Source organism: Nothoprocta perdicaria, unplaced genomic scaffold, assembly GCF_003342845.1.
Source record: "Nothoprocta perdicaria isolate Ctin4 unplaced genomic scaffold, notPer1 scaffold_23, whole genome shotgun sequence".
NCBI classification, from domain to species: Eukaryota; Metazoa; Chordata; class Aves; order Tinamiformes; family Tinamidae; genus Nothoprocta; species Nothoprocta perdicaria.
The window spans coordinates 4,928,292-4,949,247 of record NW_020455455.1 but is presented as its reverse complement, the minus strand read 5'-3'; the positions used below and the strand labels follow the sequence as shown (position 1 = coordinate 4,949,247).

Below are 20,956 nucleotides of genomic sequence, written 5' to 3'. Positions count from 1 at the left end.
GAATTTTGCCTGGTAAAGCTTGTCTCTGTTCTGTGAATAAAGGAAGGCTCCTTTTGGAGCTGAAAGCCCCTCACAAGTACTGTAAAAAGGGCATGTGGTAAAAAATAATAAAACCCTCTATTCTTCTATWTTTTCTATTCTTTAGGTAAAATACAAGAGAGACTTTGAAGAAAGCAAAGGAAGAGGATTCAGTATTGTGACGGATACGCCAGAATTGCAAAGACTGAAAAGGACTCAGGAACAAATCAGTAATGTATGTGCCTGCCCCATAAAGTGGTTGTGGATGGAGAGATAGTGTGCTTAGGAAACGGCATGGTTGCTGCTGTTTCTGCTGAAGTCTGTGAGAGTGAAGAAACTGATTTGGGTGACTGGTTGGTGTATGCCAGATTTTGGAGTGTGTGTAACTTTACGCCAAGCACTTGTACAGCACATTGGCAATGTGTGTTCACCTCTCCAGCTTTCATTAATTATACTCATAGTGTTTATATACTAAAATGATTTGGAATTTTTCACTTTTTTAGTAGATCTGCTAGCAAATATGAATAGTTTCATAACTTTTTATTTATATACAAACTGTAAATTATATAAGCTCTAAATTTTGACTTTTTTTTAAGCAGGTGTTGTCAAAATTAGCATAACTTGCAAGATGGAATTTTCTATAAGCAAACTTTGATATCAAGTCTTTTAAAAGAAAATACATGCAAGATAATATTCTGCAAGAGGAGAAAGGAATGGCACAGAAAACTTAATCATGAACTTCATAGCTTAGAACGTGAATGGTGAATGCTTTTGAAGGAGTGGAATATTTATAATGGGATTTTGCCTGATTTATTTGTTCATTGGGAAATTACTTATTTTTACTCTATTCCCATGTAGTGTATTTAGCTGAATGCATGATGGAGTATTGGGCAATAAGTAATACACCTTATGATGGGTATGAACTCCTGTGAGCTAGATGGAATACAGAATTACTGCCGTTARCTTTTCCTAGCTTTCATACTGCTGTTTCTAGTGGTGCTAGATCTTGTCTCCATAGATTATTTTGAGAATTTTTTTTTTAATGGTTCAGTGTATTGGTAAGAGAGWTGCATGCCATTAGACAGACTGGTGCAAGGATGATTGAAGGAAAATTCTTGAGCTAGTTACCTGGAAGAAAAGCATGTTTTTTGAGTTGGTATGTTTTTGAGAAAGAAGTCACTGAAAAATACTAGTTTATTATAGTAATGGCAATGTATAACATTCTTGCTGAAACCTTCATTGGTTAAGATCTTGGCATCCAGGATCTTGGCATCTAGGGCTGGTGTTTGGGGTGAAAAAATAAAGGGGTCATCGTCTGGAGCCCTGGGCCAGAGCAATTCAAATGACCCTGTGGGTAAGTAAGACAAGATCTTAATATGTTTCTCATTTATATCTGTAGTATATCTATATCTCTATATATAGATAAATAGATTATGCACACACATGGATATGTATTTTTATACAGGTGTGATATGCATATGTTATACATATAATATAAAAATCACACATATATATCTGTATTTTTATAAATATAAAAATGTTATTTTATGAATATATATATAAATAAATGCATATATACATATATACAATACAAGATAAATAAGTATAATAGATATGTATATATGTGTGTATATATATATWTTTATATATAAGTTTATATARCTCATACCTTGATACTAACTAAAATTCTAGTTTGAGAGAAAGACAGATGTGTCGTTCAGAGTGGCAAAAAGCCATTAAGTCTTTCATTTGAGATCTGAGTAACTTCAGGAAGTCCCTGGTTTTAGCCAGATACATTTCTATTCAGAGCAGGGGCTTAAATTGGGTCCTCCCGTGACCTACATAGCTTCTTAGAGCAGGAGCAATTTCGTTGTGCAGTGTTATTCTGGAGCACACCAGGGAGATGAATGAGCAGTGCTCTAATGAATACATAATGATTTGTAGAGAGCCACTTGGCGAGGAGAGGCTCAGAACCTTGTTCCTATGGCTGGGGTATTTGGGAACTGGCAAACCTCAACACTGAATCTGGATCTGCTGAGCCCAAGACCTCAGCAATGGAGTACTGAACAGTGGGACGCAGTTGCTTCCATACTCTTTCTCGCTCTCTTGCTCAGAACATGTTGGGTTTGACTTTTTTTTTTTTCCATGGGGAAAATAAAAGCAAATTCCACAGGTTTTGTRAGGCGGGAAGAATGTTTTCTTCCAAGCTGCAATTCTGAGTGAGACCAAGGGGTTTCTCTTCTAGCACAAGAGAAGATGGTGTCATTTATGATACTGTGTGGCTCCTGAATCAGCAAATATTTATCTGCCTTTTCAGATCAAGATTTTTTTCTTTGGATGTGAATAATATTTCCTTTTTTTCCTTTTTTTTTTTTTTTTTTCTTCTGTGGTTGGTCCTGTGTCTTCATCCCTAATTATCTAATCCTAATATTAAATATTTTATTTTCTTGAGGTATGTAGCTGACACAGATTTTGAGTCATGAGCTCTATTAAAAAAATTAATTTTGCATGATAAAATGAAATTTTAAATTTTGCATGATAGAGGAAGGTGCATTTCAGCAATGCTTACCCTAAAATAATAGTTTGATTTACTGTAGTACATCATAGAAAGATAATTCTGCATAGGCAACAAATTGAATCTAATTAGAAAACTCCTTCATGATAAAATGCATTTCACACAGAGTAGTTTCTGTATTTAGCAGATGAACAGTATACATAATGGACTAAGGATCTAAATAAGGTATCGAGACATTGAAAGGTAAGCAGTTTTATGATTTTCAATTGGTTTTGCTTTTCATATATAGTAAAATAGAAAAGCACTAACATATATATTTAATTTTCAGTTTTGSTTTGATTTCACCTTGATGTATCAGAAACTTCTCAAAGACCTATTTGAAAAAAAATTGTAACAGAAAGGTAAGTGAATAGTTATGCTTGTTGCTATTTTTGCTGTAAATAGACATAGATCCTATCTATTAGGGATCTTTAGCAAGTACCATCTTTTATCTTCCTACAAAGATGCTTGTTCTACAGCATACATGAATTTTGTAACGCTCTGACGCTTTCTCATTAATTAAACTTTTATGCTATCAGTAATGCAGAACTTACAAGGAAAATAGGTAGTGGAGGACATGAGGAGAGAGAGAGTTGAAAGAGGGATGGTCGGATTTCATCTGCTGTTTTGCCACCAGCAAAATTGCCTGTGAAGACTTGGTTTGGAGCAATGGAATTTGTTTTGTGAAATGATGGATGTATCAGGGCCCAGAATGAAGTTCCTTAGAAGAGAATGAAATTTACCCCATCGCATCTCATTCTTTTTTCGCCGTAGGAGTCTAATTCTAAGGCAATACCAAATAGTGGTTGGAAGGAATCACAGGGCCTTTCTGGGATTTTTAGGATCAGCTACTCCAGCTACAGCCATTACAACTTCTTAACATTCAGTTAATTTGAAAGACATAAACCAGGCATAGTAGTTGGCTGGCCTAGATTAATACAGGGAGAGCTGCATTAACTAACTAGCTTCTTTTCAAGTCAGGTTTGCAGTATTTTGAGCACCCTTTCCATGGTTCAAGGAGTGTTTCAAATTGTCTATATATTTTAAACTTTGGTATATATGATTCAGAATGTAAGGATCTTTTTAGTTATTTCAAATATAAAAATACCGTAAGTTCTACTGCAGATGTCACTGCTTTTTACAGCAAATGTGTGGTTCATACAGAAATAAAGTTATACTATTCATGCAGAGAAATGTGTTAGTATTTTTAGAAAATCTTTCAAAATGTTAGAGTACGAAAGTATGAAAGCAAATATTTTGAAACTTAAAAAAAAAAGAGATTTTTGGTGATTTTTAACCAATAACTTTAACTGTAAATTGTTCTTACAACAATAAATATAAGGTTGCAAAATGAACWGAGTAATTAAAGATGATGGTGAAAATCTATATATTGATCTGTTATGACGCATGGCTTAATGAAGAAGTAGAATCTCAATTCAATACTACTTCCTTTGGGATAGATGGACGCTTGCAACATCTTGCAGCAAAGAAGTGCAATTTCCTGACATTACACTTTTGTATCTAGAGATATGGTTTGAAATGTGTTCCTATCCTATGTGAAATAAGTTGCTCTTTCTTAAATCTGTTCCTAGCAGCTGTCTGTCAACTGTACAACAAAAAAGTGCTTGTACAAGTTGWTAGAATGAAAAGGTTTTGTTAAGATAAGGGCTTGTGTTGGCTAGTTGKCTTGGTTGTAGACTAGAAGGAGCTACCTGGGAGCTTGCATAACATTAGGCCTCCTTCCACTTGTAAGCATTTCTCCCGATGTGTAAGCATTTCTCACTTCTGCATTCATCCTATATATTATATGAACTTAAGTCATGTGGGAGCAAGAAGCAGCACACATCCATGCTCCTCTTCCCTATGAGAGCTAGCAAAACAAAGGCACTAAGTTCACTTACATGTGGCTCCCTTCCCTTCCCTTCCCTTCCCTTCCCTTCCCTTCCCTTCCCTTCCCTTCCCTTCCCTTCCCTTCCCTTCCCTTCCCTTNTCATCCTATATATTATATGAACTTAAGTCATGTGGGAGCAAGAAGCAGCACACATCCATGCTCCTCTTCCCTATGAGAGCTAGCAAAACAAAGGCCCTAACTTCACTTCTATGTTCCTCCCTTCCCTTCCCTTCCCTTCCCTTCCCTTCCCTTCCCTTCCCTTCCCTTCCCTTCCCTTCCCTTCCCTTCCCTTCCCTTCCCTTCCCCTCTCCTCTTTCTCCCCCTCACTTCCTCCCCAGGCAGGTTTCCAGTGTACAGGAAATGGAAACTCTATGTTAAGGTAATAAAACAAAATCAGGAAAAAAAAAAAAGATGAAATGATGAAATTTGTATGAATTTTGCACATTCCTGAAGTATCCCATTTTGGTCAAGATCTTAAATTAGGAACAAGAGTCCCTAGACAGTGGAGATAAATGCTTTGACTCACCTTGTTGGGGGGCCTTATGCAGGGAATTGAATTTTGTACTGATTTCAGATGCCAAGTTAGAGAGCCTGAGATCCTGCTAGTAGTAGAAAAGTTGCAAATTGTGCCAACTATTTTTTCTTTAATCACTCTAATGTTCCAAGAGATAAATTAGCAGACTTTTTTGTTTATCTATATGAAAATTACTTTATAGACATTAATTGAATACTTAGGTAAATTTTAAATTTCTTTAGAAATATTTTTTGGTTTATACAAGTTTTTCTTGAAATTAAAATCTTTTAGCATATGTTCTCTGAAGCAGAGTATGTGGATTTGAATAAGAAATATTTATTGTCTTTCATTTTATAAAAAATGTTACTTTTTTTTTTTTTTAAGTAGCAAAGGTCGCATTCTGCCTCCAGTTACATGCTGTCTTGAGTAAAATTTATGTAGCTTCAAGAGAAGGATTTTCCCCTTGATGTGAAAGAGCTAAACACCTGTTTTATGGAAAATAATGAGTACTGCATCAGATATGATTCAAACATCTTTATGTAGCAACTAAAGGAGGGGAAAAAGAACATATCGATACTGTACTTATGCACATCTACGTATCTGAAATTAGACCCATGGTTCCTCTAGCCCCTGTTTGGAAAGTATTGGCACATTTGTTCAACCTGTTTATTTGCTCCAACATAAACTGCTCTCTCAAATTGCCAAAACAGATTGTAGAGAAAATTGGCAGGAGAAGATGTTAACAAAAAGGCCTGGAGCTCCGTTTGTAGGATTCACAGTGTAAAGCCTGCAGATACTCGTTTCTAAGGGACTTCCCACCTCCCCATTGAATTCAAGCAAAGAAGAATAGCATGAAAGGGAACAAGAAAAACTGACAGCAACATGAATGTCTGCATTTCACAAAGCCAACCATTGCACATCAACGGAGAGACTGGGTAGGCATGTAAAATTGTGTACAAAAAAGAGCTTATATTATTGAAGGCAACATTGGGATTTTTCACTGCTTCTGAAGTGATTCACACTTTATCTGAATGTCTTTATATTCCTAAACATGATTTTTGTGGCTGAGTCATTTGAAAGATATGCATTTAATGATAAATGACAACTGTGTCTATTTTCATAAAAAGAATAGCACTTGCTGTCTAGTTTAAGAGCTGCTGCATGCGTGGAGCAGATGTCGCAGGCTCTCTGCACTGACTGCCTTCTGCTTCCGTTGGTTCCTCTAGCAGTGTAACATGAATTGCAGCTCCAAGATCTCTTCATTATTTGGTATTCGGCAGGCTTAATCCCACAGGACTGCATTTCAGATATGCCACATATAACTCATGCAATGAAGTATCTGTCAGTTGAATTCAATAGCATTTTTTATGGTTGAAAGCTAGGAGGTTGGATATGTCATTTCCCCTGTTAATACAGATGGATTTCTGTAACATGGTGGGGGTCCAACTGTGCGATGAATAAATACACACAGAGTCATTTCCAACCTAGTTGCATTTCCCTAGCTGCATTTCCAGTTTTTGTTTCTAGTCTTACTTCTCATAAATAATTACAAATGCAGATTCTGAGAAGCCCGTATCATCTAGTCCTCTAATACTTCTGTGTTGAACTTAAAGGGATATCCATTACACTTTTCATAGTGAGTAAGCAGAAATAATGATACTTTTGAGTGCAGAGTCCCAGTAGATGCTTCAGAAATGACTTAGCAAAAATATCCTATTCATTTGCAGTGGCCATGTGTAATTTTTGCAAGCAGATACAGCTTTATAGTATTGTACACTTTTCAGAAATTTATAAAATGGCTGAACACATGGTTGAGGAATGAGGAGTCTAAGGAAACGTAAATAATGCTTTAGATAGCACTTTTGGTGAGTGAGAAGATAGAAATCTGTGTGAAAGCATTTCAAATCTCAATGTGTATTCCACTTAAAAAAAAAAMCCTGTTAATGTACTATTGTGGAAGTAGTATGTAGTAAGTTAGAAAAACAGTGATAAATTTGCCCAAGTGAATGAATTGTTTACTTATGTGTTCAAAAAGTCTTGAATTATACGATGGTATGCTACTCATTGTGCTTTTGCCTACCTCTCTCATTTTTCTGTTCTGCTTTCTTCTGCTCTCATCCATGGTTTCCCACATTTGTTCCATTTTCTTTGCCTTTTTATGCTATTACTGCAGTTACCTCCATGAGCCCTTTACATAGTCTTCTGTTCCTCATTCTATGTGTTCAGATCTGAGAAATATTTCCTCTCTCRGTCTCCTTTCCTTAGCCCTGTGATTTGTGTTGCAAGTAGGTCTCAATAGCTGGGAAGAAACAGAAATTTTTAAACCCTGAAAGGCTGAATTGAAGGATAGTCCTTGAAATGTCAGATACTCATTACAATCATTATGTAGTAATATGTCAGTACTGATGGGAGTGAATAATTTAGTTGACTTTAACTACTGGAAGAATTCTCCTGAGCAGGCAACAGCAGCAAACTCAGCCACGTTAAGTAATATTCCATGAGGGCAGAAAATAAATAAATAAATAAATARATAGATAAATAAATAAAACCCTTACGTGGTGACATTCCTTACCTGCTGAAAGTCGATTCCATCCTCCAGAAGACAGAAAGTGCTAGACAGTCTCAGTGACACTGTTATAAGACCATTTCTTTTATAGAAATAGACAGAAAGATGCACAATTTGTCAGCTGAAAGAGCCGAAAAACATTTTCATTGAAAAATTGAGGAAAAAACTGCCTAAGGGAGGCAACTACTTTTGAAAAAAAAAAACTATTAGCATTAAAAATAGATATTTATAATGTGCATACACATTCAGGCGCTCAGGTGAGAAAAAGTCTGCGGGAACACTAAACCCCAACTTATATTGAACTTCTGATAAGCTGCAAATTTGTTAGAGAAAATCCACATCAGCAAATTGGCTGAAATGGAAGTGTTTTTCTATCAGACATGAGTCTATTTGGGTTTGAATGGCAGCCTGGGAATTGACAGATGACCTCGGGACAATTTATGACTGTGAAAGTCTCCCTTTCAGCAGCTTCCCAATGAAGTGGCCTCAAAAGACTCCTTGCATATCTGAAACTGAAACTCTTCAAAGATGTAAGAAGAAATATTTTAGGTTAAATGAATCTCTAGTAGCTGAAGTAAGCTTCTTAAACTGGTGTATTCCATCTGGCTTTATTCTATAGGCAAGGTTAGAAAACTTCTTTTCTCTCCATTTTATCAATCATAAGATGCTTTTAGGTGCATCTTTACATGTATAAGATTTTTCTAGGATTTTGGAAGTTTTTTATAGGTTTATAGATGAAATTACTGTAAAAATTGCTTTTTTTTCCCCTGGATCACTGTTTTGTTGTAAAATGAGAAGCTTATGAAACTTACAGAGTTTTTCATGATGTTAAAATATATTTCAGAGTTACAAAAAGTTTTCAGTGCAGTTGCACAGGGAATAGTATAGTTTTTCTGCTTCTAATTTAAATAAATAATTTTGACAGGATGACGGTAACCTTGTTGCCTGTATTGACGATATAAAATGATTTGAAATCGTGTGGTGGATGCAAAATAAGCCATCCAGAACAATCCCCAAAGGCATGGCTTTACTGTATTGTGTAAGTGGGTCAACTCATGCATGAGAAATGAATGCTAATTATAAATTGCTTGCAAAACTGTGAACTTTAAGTGGAATTGAATCAAGTAATAACCTAAATATTTTGATAGACATGTCCTATCCATGTTTCTCCTTAAAAACAATGTACTAAGCACATTAGAGAAATAATTGAGATGTTTATTTGTGTTACATTAGAACAGTGTCATTCTCTCTACAATCTCTACAAACTCTACAATCAAAGACATCATATTCATTTGTCAATGGCACTAGTAAATCTTAAGCTGATTCTGTTAAATCTATATTTGGATTGATGAGATTCTTTGCATGAGAGACACTTTAATTCAGCAGAGAGTGGTCTGTTTCCCTGTGGTCAGAACAAGAAGTGGTCAGAACAACAAGAAAAAAAAATCATTTTTTCAGATAAAATTAAAAAAAAATCTATTTAGAAGACACAAAAGAAAAAGAGCTTTTTCTTGTGATTTATTCCATCTCCTGATTGTGATACAGCATTTACCTCAATTGCAAGGCAAGGTTTATATGAGAGACATTCAGCCATTGAAGAAACTGCTATATAATCTTTGAATAAATAACATAATGTTTTGTGTATTTAATTTTTAATCCATGCTGCTTACCTTATCTTGTCAAGAAGAACATATCTTGTAAGTATTTTGTGGCAACCACTGTAAACACCAATCTGTCATTTAACTAAAGGATTTGACCTAGTATATGCCAGTGCTTGCACAAATGTTCTTCTGTAGTTCTGAAAACTTAATCAACTTGGAATGTTTCTGATATTTAAGTGTATGGCTTTTAATGTCACGATTCTAAGCAATTAAATCTTGATAAAAATAAAAGACACTTTTTAAACTTATGCCATTTGAATATATTTAAGTAATATCAAAATCACTCATTATTTTTAATGAATACATATTTTTGAAGTGAGTGGTCTTCGCATATAGTAAAAAGAAAATGCAAACTCTTTACATAGTAGCTCAACTTGGGAGCTAATTAAAGTGATGGTTTTAGGAAGAACAAAAATCAATTAGCCAGAAAGTTGAGAAGCAGGAGTTAGGAACTTCAAAGATTTTTGAGTAGTTAAGCGCTTGCAAGAAAAAGATARTTTCTGATTTCCTTGTGTTCCTTCATTGTCCACTACCCACTCATCATTTCAGCTTTTACTTCTGTCTTATCTGATATTTTCATACAGCGCATCAGTTGCCAGGGCAGCATCTTAGGCAGTAGACCTCCTGCTGAAGAACAAGATGCTCTCCTTCTTCTAAAGCTAATATCATCTTTAATCTTGATCCCTGGAGATTTGAATGTTTCACCCCTATAATGCTCACAGACTTCATTGACCTTGACAGCAGGAGTATGTGGTCCTTTGTGGCACTCAGTCTTTTTTTTGCATGTTAACACATGTGTCTGTGATTTCCTTAGTCTGTCAGTGGCTACATTAGTTGTGACAATGCCCGCACTGTATTAAATCAAATGGTTTAATTTTTTAAGTGTCTTAACAGAGGGCAGGAAATAGCAAAAGTTTTTGTGTGATATTTCTGCTTGTGTCAACAAAGATTTTGGAAGATAAGAGTTTACTTTTCCGGGCAGCAGATTAGAGCGACACAGATATTGCTTTCTAACCCTCTCTGATCTTTGTATTGTTCAAATAATGATTTAGTTTCACAAGTATGTCTGCCACATTTGCAAGGTCCTTTTCTGACCTGTGCCAGCATACTTTTACTTTGATTATTAGAATAATCAAAGCTAAAGGTAATAGCAAAAAGTTATATCAGGCTGTTACAGCACTGAGGGATTGGTRGAATTCCAGCCTATCTGCAAAAGGGGTAGAACAGATACTGAGAAGACATAAAGAGAATTTAAATTTGAAAGAAATAACTGAGTGGAGTAAGTGTACAAAACTACAGGTGGCATGGAAGAGAGAATATTGAAGGAGATTATTCACTGTTTCTTGGTTTCTTCTTTGTTTCTCAAGAGCATTGAGTATAATTGTCAGACACCATGTTTAAAAGGAAAACAGTTTTTTCTTATGACATTTTTTCATATGACATAATTAAAATTTAGTACTCATTAGTACAGTGAGTCCAAATTTATAAAGTACATTCAAAGGACAATTGAACAAGTTGGTTGAATCTGTCAGGAAGTGTTAATCATGTTGCCCAAATGCAAGAGTAGGGTCTGGAAGGCTCTGGAGCATTGACTTCAGGAAGCTGGAAGGAGCCTGGCAAGGAGAGGACTGTTTCATAGATCTCCACTGAATGTCTGTTGAGCATAGATATGCATCATTGAGTGGAGTCAGTGGCCTGGTGGTGTCATTGATGAGACCGAACCTTCTTAGCTTAAAACCTCATCCAATTTCTAGCCATAGCTATGGCTCAGTCTTATCAAACAGTGGCCAATCTATTGCTTCCTTGTTTGTTCATGGCTGGGTGAAATTTACAGTAAATTTAYAAGAGAAACTTGTAATTTAAGTATGTAGAGAATGTCAGAGTTAAAAAAGATAATTGTGCATCTGGCCCTGTTTCCTCTCCCATTCAGATGGCATCTTTCATGACATCTGATTGCCTTTGTAGCCTTTCTATTACAGACTAGAAAATCTTCCTGAGGTTTAAATGGCAAGCTTTTGAAGAGATGGCTGAAATGCAAGGGAGACTGGGATATGACAGTACCTATGTGGATTTTAATGGTTTATAGAAGTAAAAAATTGTCATTAAGATATTCAGTAACTAGCCAAACCATAACAAGGCTAAGGGAGGATGGAGTCTGCTGGATAAATTGAGGCATGCAAAGCCTTTAAAAGGGGACAGGTAGCACCACTGTTTTCTCATGGACATGGCAATTGGCTGTCCAGGCATACAAAGTGGATTAATTCCAGATAAAATGAAGCTAAATGATGTGCTTCATCCACTAAAGTATATCCTGTTCATTGGACCAGACTAGTACAAGTCCAGATCTACTCCCTGCACTGTAAAATATGGACTTTTATGTCCTCAACACCTTTTCATTCTGTATAGCTGCTCCTGCTGTACTCCAATGCTTGCTAATGGAAGCAAAGCTGAATATACTTAGGAACTAGTTATCACTTTAAAAATGCATTCCTGTGGGACTGGAGAGTGRTATCAACTGCAGCTAAAGGCTTTAAAACTCAGAAGGTAGATGGGTGGAAGTCCTGGATGCTGAAAATCAGATTGTTGCATGACCTCTGTTTGCCCTGTCAAGGGGTCATTGAGACTTGTCTGGACTGTGCACTAAACTTGTAATTTATGTTTGTAGAGAATGTCAGGAAAAAGATTCATGTCTGGATGTGCAGGTGCTCCATTAGGATTTAGAAAGACATGGATTGATTAGGTGGCTCTGGCCACATGCAAAATTAGCTTTGTCAGAGACCCCTGACAGGGAAGCTTGGTGTATAACCAGTGAACTGGGCTACAATTAATAGAGCCTCAAAATGTTAACAGTAGATAACTAAARTAACTTTGGGAGTAAGTGGATTGGTGATCACATAATCACATTCCATGTGGTGRGCCTGAGCTTTTAGGGGGTGACATACTTACCTATCAAATATGGAACTGACTTTGCTATGACCTTTAGGTCTAGATCAGAAGAAAATAGTTGTCAGTGCCTCTGTTTGTGTATATGTGTACATGTGATACAGGGGGCTTAAAGCGTGGTAATCCTAATTGCTGCTACTTCGGGAGGAGTATTTTAAAATATATAAGAGGTGTGAATGAGACTTTGGAGGACAATGTGTCTCTGAGGTATAAGTGAGACATAGATTAGGCTGGTAGGCTTGTGTCTGTAGGTAAGAGTAATCCTATGGTCCAGAGCAATGGAGGAACTCAGGCAATTCAAGGAAATCTGCTCCATGTTAGTAATTTGTTTATATTTTGCCACATGACCTTTTCTGACAGTGATACTGAATGAAATGAGAGGGGTGAGACCTGAGTACATGCAGTCCATCTCTGCTAAATTAATAAAGTTTGCTGTTAAAGTGCATCCTGTGGGTCTGGCATTCATTCACCTGCATGTCCTGCTCAGTGTTTGGTTTCTGTTCTGAAATATGTACAGCACAGGAACTGGTCCGTTTGCTCACTTCTCTTTCTTATCAGATTTTAAGGACTGGCTTGGTAGAAGAGAGGGATTTTGGGAAACATTTCCTGTTTAATGAGCACTTTGTCTCACTTCAGTTGGGAACACAGCATTGGAGGGGTTACAGAGTCAGGGCCCCAGCTGTTATCAGCACTGCCTCATAGAAATCTTGTCATATATTTTTTGAGCCTAATCTTGAAAGCAGTGAATTTTGGCCTTCAAGGTTTAGCCAGGTGTGACCTTAGATGTTCTTTGTCAGAGAGTTTCTTTTAGACAGGATTTAATACATGGACTAGTGCAGTGCAATGCAGCTCACTATACAAGAATGTGGGAAGCTAACTTATGCTCCTCACTTTTCTGGTGGTTTGTTACCCTTGGGAAACTACACCACCATGCTGTTTCCTTTTCTCTACAATGGAAATAGTGATGCTGAGGACTTTTCTAAAGGCTGTTTAAGATTATAATGAAAATGATAACAGAGCTGAGTGGTATGAATGCTGGTTGTTGTGTATGTTTTGTTAGAGGTAACTCAGCAACATAGGAAGTAGTACAAGGGTGGATGTCCTGAGTCATCAGATCTAGTCCTCTCTTCCGTGGACAACATGTTATATAAACTTCTTAACAAACTTATCAAGCTCTATATTAATCTGATCAGGACTTCAACTACTACTTTTTGAAGACTGTTTCATGAATTCACTTCTGGGAGATTAAAAACTTCATTTCCACAATAAATTTCTTCATGGCAGGACTGTGCCTATTTGTTCATGTGTCAACACTGTCTTTTAGCTTATGTGGCGCATCTAACGCGCTGAGATATTTAAGGAGTAACACCATTCTTGGACTTTGTTTTATGATGCTGAACAAGGAAGCAGTCTTCATCTGCCCTTGCAAAAGTCTGTTCCCAAAGTCTCTTCTCAGTCTCTTCTTATGGATGCTCAGCTCTTTTGAACGCAGAGGACCAGAGTTTTACACACGATGCTGAGTGAAGTTTTGTGAATACCTTACTTGATTCTTTTTAGGATGGTATTTGCTCTTCTTCAGGGCCATTTAGTGACCCACAGTCATTCTGTGACTGGCTCAGTCATGTAAACATTGCTCTTCTGTTCTTTCCAACTATCAAGTTTCCTTCTTGCATGAGAAATTCTCTGGAGAATGTGGTTTTGAATTAGATAATATTTAATCTCATCATATTAATCCAGACCTCAAACTTAGTTTCCGAGACAATATTATGTTCTTTCCTAATATCCCTTATGAAGCGTTGTCAGTTGTGAAACCCATCTCCTGTGCTGTTGGCCGTCCCCTGCTACTCCTCCTCTTTTAGGATTCTTTTAGGATTCAATTTTTAGAACTGCTTATCTTAAAGGGATTTCTTAAATATGATGGTCTAAAGCTGAYAGTTTGTGGTCTGTGGGTTTTGTACCTTCATAACTATGGAATCCGTAATGTGCTGACAGAGATTAATCAGTAGTTCTTTTTTGTTTTTTTAATGCTCTTGGTGGACTAACACTTTATTTTTAAACGGTTCTTCAGATTACTAGAAAAGCTAAAAATTTATTCTTTGTTTTTGTTTTCATGTTAAACTTGTGGCTTTTGAAGACAATTTATGGGTAAGAGGTGAATTCTGGGAGATTATGAGGTTTAAAATGGAGTTTAGGAATGCCTAATGCTGTAGAGTCTATGTGCACTGTACTTATGTGCCTGTCTCCATAGGCATTTAGGTTATCATTTTGTCCCATAAAGTCCTAAATGTCTTCAGAGCCACCACCTTTCCCAGATTTATGCTCTCAAAGTTTGAACACAGCTCAATTGTGTTAAAACTCTTGACTGGAGTCCTGATAGATCACATCTAGGACATGGTCAACTTATATTGTCATAGTTTATATTAGTCTATATGTGGACTGTCTGTTGCTTTGTTCTATTTTTCTTTGAACTTGACTATTTCCAGTAGTATATTTGTGAGGCTAAAGACTTTTTTGAAAGTTGTCTGTGTTAAAAATCCTCAAGTAATTCAAGAACATTGTCTCCTTTCCAGATCTGTGAGGTGGACTGATGAAGTAGATTTAATTTAAAAAAAAAAAGTTAGTGACAGGTGTAAATATTAGACATTGCAGGATTTCAGTGGTCTAGGAGTGGATTCTACATGTTAGAAATACCAGTAAATATTGAAAATACCAATGGAAAGTGCATCTGCATGAGATGCCTTAATTTTGATTTAATACTAAATTTTATATATTTGGAAATCATATCAATCTTACTAGTTTTAGAGGAGAAGAGTGTGCTGAGCATCCTACTCAGTCCTAGTAGATAAGCAGTTACTCTGGCCCACAATCATAAGCAGAACAAATGTTTGACAAGGGCACTTGAATTTGAAACAGCAGCTGTAACTTTACATGCTGCATTACTTCATTTAAACCGAGGAGGCTCTAAGTTTGATATGTAGCTTCCTGGCATCTTCAGTGCTCCCTGATTACTGTCTGGCTGGGAGATGTCAAAATCTTTTTTCATTTTATGGACCATATTATGTGAAGAGATGGAAATCCTAACGATCTGAATCTGGTCATGTTCACTCTTTATTTATGTAAGAGCTCTGTCCTTCTGGGGCAAGACCTTCACAGAGTCCCAGGCTGCACCTGTCAATGCTTCTGGTCTTCTTTATCTTTTCATGCACTGGAACTCTCTTAAAATGGAYCTTAATGTTTCATTTGCTCTGTTCATTTAACAAACCATTACTTTTTAACGGTCACGGTAGGGTCCTGTCTTGGTGAACGAGTAGTAGTTTAGGTATGACGGCTGTCACTTAATGCTTTAGGTGTAACCTAGCACAACAATCCTTAAATGAAATACAGAATATTGTTAATGTTTTTCAGATTTTTTTCTAGAAGTTTTCTTGTGTTGATACATAAGGACTGCTGCATTTGTATGATACCAAAGTAATATCAAACCTGATGATGGAAAGCATGGCTCATTTTAATCAAATGCAGTTAGAGAAATCACACTTGGCAATGAGCAGACCCRTTTTTAATTGCTAAGCAAAGTTTATTTATGTTAGAGTCACTGCTCCAAATGACCTTGAAAATTTATGGTCTCCTGTAGATAATAGCTTGTTGAATGCAAACAGTGAAGCCTGAGCTCTGTAGGTGAATAAAACAATGCTTTGCTGTGTGTTAAAAGAAATTTCCAAGCATGCCTTTTGGATGGTTTAATAATAGCACTGTGCTAAGAGCTATTTAATCTTTCTTTCCAACAGTTAACCTTGATGCCAAATAGATAAAACAGTTTTTGCTTTAATTTAGTTAGTGTGCTCCCCTCTTAACTTAATTATTTTAAAACTAGTTTTCCTTTTGCTTTAATGGTAGTTCTCTTTTAAGTTGACTGCCACAAGGCTAGCAATAATCAGTCTTTTTTCCCCATTTTTTCTTTCTCTTGCTTTTTTTTTTCTTGTACAGCTCTGTACTTCCTTGATTGCATTCATTTTCTCTCTAAATGCGAAGTTTAGAGACATTGCTTATTGAGGTGATGGTTTATAAAGACTTCTTGGTCTGTCTAACTAAATATCCATTTAGTATCCTGAAAGTCTTGTTCTTGCATAGGGTTTTGCCAACATTTCTGCTTTGTCTATGCTTTTCTACGCAGATGCCTTCTACACCTCCCYCTCGTACATCTGTAGCTTTGGCAGGTTGGTTAGAAATTCTCTCCAGTCAGCACAAAGGAAATCAAGTTTCTTAAATATTTTCTTTTAAAAAATCTTTTGTGCATTTTCTCACTCAGTTTTCATTCRTTACATTTTGCTGGAATTCTATCATGAAAGCATAGTGTTAGCTAATAAAGGTCTTTTTTTTTTCTGTGTCATTGCTTTGTGGGCACCTGCTTGAGGGAATGTTAAAAGTAGTCTTAAAAGAATAAGCTAATGTTATTGATAAAATAGCCCATATTGTGAATAGTTCATGTGGTGACAGGCTGATCTGTCTTTAAAAACAATTAAATAACTAACTCATCATTTACTTCTCGGAAAGCTTTTTACTCAGAAGTTTTATGATCAGTTCTATTATATATAAGAAAAGCAAATTATCACAGATGATTTCAGCTTTGCAGAACTGAGAAGCAAGTTTGGTCCTGAAGCTTTACTTTGAACATGTGATTTAAAAATAAAATAATTGATAGGATGAGAGATGTCTGGGTAGTGAAAAATCTGTAGTATATTTTTTAAAAATCTGTAGTATATTTTTTTAAAAAGCACTGACATGGTATATCTTATTTTATAGTAGACCTTCATGTTGATATTTACACATACTGATTCCAGACAGTATTGTATTAAAAGCTCCTATTTAAAAAGCTTTAAGCAGTTAATTGAAGTATGCTATAATGCATTTATATTGTAATATAAACGCAAAATTAGCAGTGGGTAGAATTGGTTAAGAGGTGATACTTTCGTAGAACTAGAAAAAGAGGATAAGCTKGTACTGACACAAGTTTGTGATAATATGAAGTTATTCAAGACATGGTAAGAGTAGAATATGAAGAACTTCAAAAAGAACTTATAAGAGCAAGTAACTGGAAAATGAAATGGAAAATGAAATTCAAAATGCAGAAAAATCAATGTGAATAACCTCATGTATAAAATAATAGCCTGTGAACTTGCTCATAAGCCGCTCACAAACTACTTCTGTGGAAACATTGTCTCAGTGCTCAATGGGAATCTAAAAAGCAAATTGWACGTTAGAAATGAACGGCATAGCAATGGAAACCAAAAGAGGGAGCTTTATTCTCCTTCTCTAGGAATCTCTTATTCACCTATAATTGAATAATGGTTTTGGTTCCAGTCATTCAATGAAAAAAAAAAAAAAAGAAATTGAGCAAAGGCATCAAGGATAAACAGAATTGTGAATTATTTCCATAGGAGAATAAATGAGTCTGGCTTAGTACTCTTTAGCCTGGAAGGAAGTTTTTTACAGGTCTACAAAATTGTTTCACAGGAAAGCTGGAGAAGGTGAATGACTCACTCCCTCCTCCCAGTGTAAGAACTGGGAACCAGCAAATGAAGATGGTCAATGAAGCAGCATCAAAACGTGCAGAAGGAGATTTGGCTTCCTGGAACATAWAACATGATGGATTTGTTTTGCTGAAAGATGATGTTAGAGAGAAAAATAAATAAATTATTTCAAGAACTGGACAAGGATTTAGAAGAAATATTCGCAAACCACGTCAGTCTCAGATGATAGCCCCAGACTGGAAACAGCTGCAGTRTGAGTGAGTGGAAGAGGTGAAGTATTATATATGTTTACCCTGTTTTTACTGCTTCCGGCAATGCTTATGGCCATTCTTGGCTAAAGAACATGAGACCAGATGGACCTTTGGTCTAACCCGGTAGAAGACACTCTTAAATTCTTACTTTATATGGAAACAGTGATAAAACATGTGTATAAAATATTTTTATAAGATATATATTTAGAATGTAAAACATTTATATAAAAGATAGAAGGAAATTGATGATAAATAYGTTACTACCTAAAATATGAATGCAAAAGAAAGGCGAAAGAGTCCAATATAAATGGCTAAGAGTTAAAAATAATGAGGCTTTTAATCTAAAGGATCACTCAAAGCTGTAATTTCAGCTCTAACAAAAATAACTCTGTCAGTGTAACCTTATTTTGAGTGAATGGAATGCAGCTTCTAATCTGGTCCTTTCCAGCTTGTCTTTGCGTTCTGTGTGCTGAATTTATATTCAAAATCACTGTGCCCTTATTTTACGGTTGGGATTTAGCTCTTTCAAAATTATAAATAGGAGATAGAAAAAGTTGTGGTATATTTCAAATGAAGCAGAAGGATATTTCCTCCCACTTCCTCAAGGTATTTGATGCTGGACCACATAAAAATTTGTTTAAAAAAGCATTTGTTGCCTGTGATTAGCAAGGCATATGTTAGATGGCTAACTGGCAGATTTCAAGATAGTTGTTACTAGAGGGATATCTCAAATGGGGATGTTTTTAGTGATTTCTGCAAAGGCTAGTTTGATACCAAACTGGGAGGAGTAGCTGATAGCCCTGAGGACTGTGCTGCCATCCAGAGGGACCTGGACAGACTGGASGACTGGGCGGCGAGAAACCTCATGAGGTTCAACAGGGGCAAGTGCAGGGTGCTGCACTTGGGGAGGAATAACCCTGGACACCAGTACAGATTAGGGGTGGACCTGCTGGAGAGCAGTCCCGCAGAGAGGGACCTGGGTGTCATGGTGGACGACAAGTTGACCATGAGGCAGCAGTGTGCCCTGGTGGCCAAGAAGGCCAACGGGATCCTGGGGTGCATTCACAGGAGACGATCTCCATACCAGCCTGGATTTTGGTTTTTTGTTTTAAGATTCAGAATAYTCCTGTCTTTCATCTTTGTTGACCTATCCTGAAGAGGACTTCTTATTACATATGTCGTACTTGTAGCTCTCTGCTAAGATTCTGTCTGTGCTGAAAAATAGTTTTCAGACCTCTGTTTTTCATTTTCGGTTTCTTTTAAGGTGCAAAATAACATTTTCTCCCAGTGGAGATACTCTTTCATCGTTATTGTTGCTGCATGCCTCAATGTTTCAAGGTTGCTTGTATCTAGAGGTGACATGATCTGAATCAGTCTACAAAGACTGCAATATTAGATGTAGTCCTGTTGTATCTTGCTGAATATCAGGTTTATCAGGTTAGGGACCTTGGGGCATTTTCTCCCACACATATTTGAGAAGATTTGGGGTATTTTCACTTTTTTTTTTTTTTTTTTTTTTTTTTTTTTTTTTTTTTTTTTTTTTTTTTTTTTTTTTTTTTTGGTGCAGAACAGTTGTAGCTTCTTGTTCTGTGCCAAACTGCCTAACAGCATCAGATTGATATTTTTATTTATTTATGTATTTATTAACCTAGCACAAAGCTTTGACTTCAGTAGAGGATATTAGAGAACAACATGCTGTGCTGTTGTGCTATGCAGAGTTAGGCAATCAAATTGCAAAAATACTTCTTCATGTGCTTGAGGGAGAGATAACCCTTGCTTATGGAAGCAATGGATTTGCATTATCCTGGTATTTCATCCCATTTCTATGGCTATATTGTTGGGTTTTGGAGTCTGTCAGAACTTTTCTGTATGTCTTCATATCTTATTGCATCATGCAGGCTGATGTTTTTTCTTGTCTTATCACTCTTTTAGATTTGSAGAGAATTGTGATTTTTTTCAAAGAACGCTCCTAATAGTCTCCTCATCTAGTCTTTAAACTGCTCCACTTGCCAGTGTTTGTGCTTTGCTTTCATTTATTTAAAACCTTGGTGAATGCAAGGCCAGAGAGAACTGGAGAAATACATGCTATGTCCTTCCTACATAGACTGCACTGGGTCTTTCAGCACATAAATAATTGACTTTCTCTTTTCAAGTTCTGCTGACTGTGTAAAGTTAAGTAAAGCATAATGTAAGATGAAGGGCTTGCACAAAGGCTAGCACTGTCTGTGATGTCCAAGAATTACAATTTCTTAGGGCATCTTCAATGATCCCAGCAAACTTGGGAGAACTGTAGAGCTTAAAAATGAACAAAAGTTAAGAAACTGCTGATCAAAGTGACTACCATGCTCAGCYTCATTACTGTGATTGGTAAGCGTATATCTTAATCTTCAGATCAGTTTTTCTTTTCACTTTCTGATTCATTTTTAATATATTTACAGATACTCTAAATATTCTGACCACTGTAGCATCAGCTAAACTGAATATTGTTTATGGTTTTTATTGTAAATGGGAAAGTGGTCATTTTTTATTAAGCAGTATGTATGGAGAGTTCCAAATGATGCATATTCATTATAATTTTAACTAAAAATAATAAAACAACGAAATTGCGAAATAAAGCAAAAGATGGAAAGATTCAAGTTGGCCTGATTTTTCTACGATGTGTTATATAATTATCATTTTTTCTTTCTCATACAAGCAAAGCAGGCCAAGAGAGCAGATTGTTGTAAAATACCATTGACATCCCCTTCACACCGTGTTTTTAATACACCGTTTTATTTTTTTTTAGCATTTAGGCTAGTTGAGCCATATATTTCCCTAAGTCAGTGTATGAACAAATACTGAAATTGATACTATGATATTTGAATTAGAGTTGACGTGTCGATACTTTATGAAAACAAAGAGTAAAACTATATTCAAAATGGACATTACCTGCTTATGCAGAGACCAGAAGAGTCAATACAGTCTTTACACATGTAATTATCTTTCTCTGATGTAGCAAGAGCAGTTTCAATTCTGATTCCTGCAGTTAAA

The 20,956-nt window shown here is 36.1% G+C and overlaps 1 protein-coding gene and 1 long non-coding RNA gene across 2 annotated transcripts in view; both read left to right on the top strand.

The window, feature by feature from the left end:
• The window catches only part of LOC112947345 (LIM zinc-binding domain-containing Nebulette), a 231,760-nt gene that overhangs the window by 109,592 nt on the left and 101,212 nt on the right, over window positions 1–20,956 (top strand). The window contains exon 4 of the mRNA XM_026039409.1: window positions 146–253. Within this exon, the coding sequence (XP_025895194.1) occupies window positions 146–253 (108 nt within the window). The remainder of the gene's footprint in view (window positions 1–145; window positions 254–20,956) is intronic.
• On the top strand, window positions 2,398–5,803 carry LOC112947347. The gene is made up of 3 exons (XR_003249393.1): window positions 2,398–2,776; window positions 2,862–2,934; window positions 5,688–5,803. It is a non-coding gene; the product is annotated as an uncharacterized LOC112947347 (long non-coding RNA).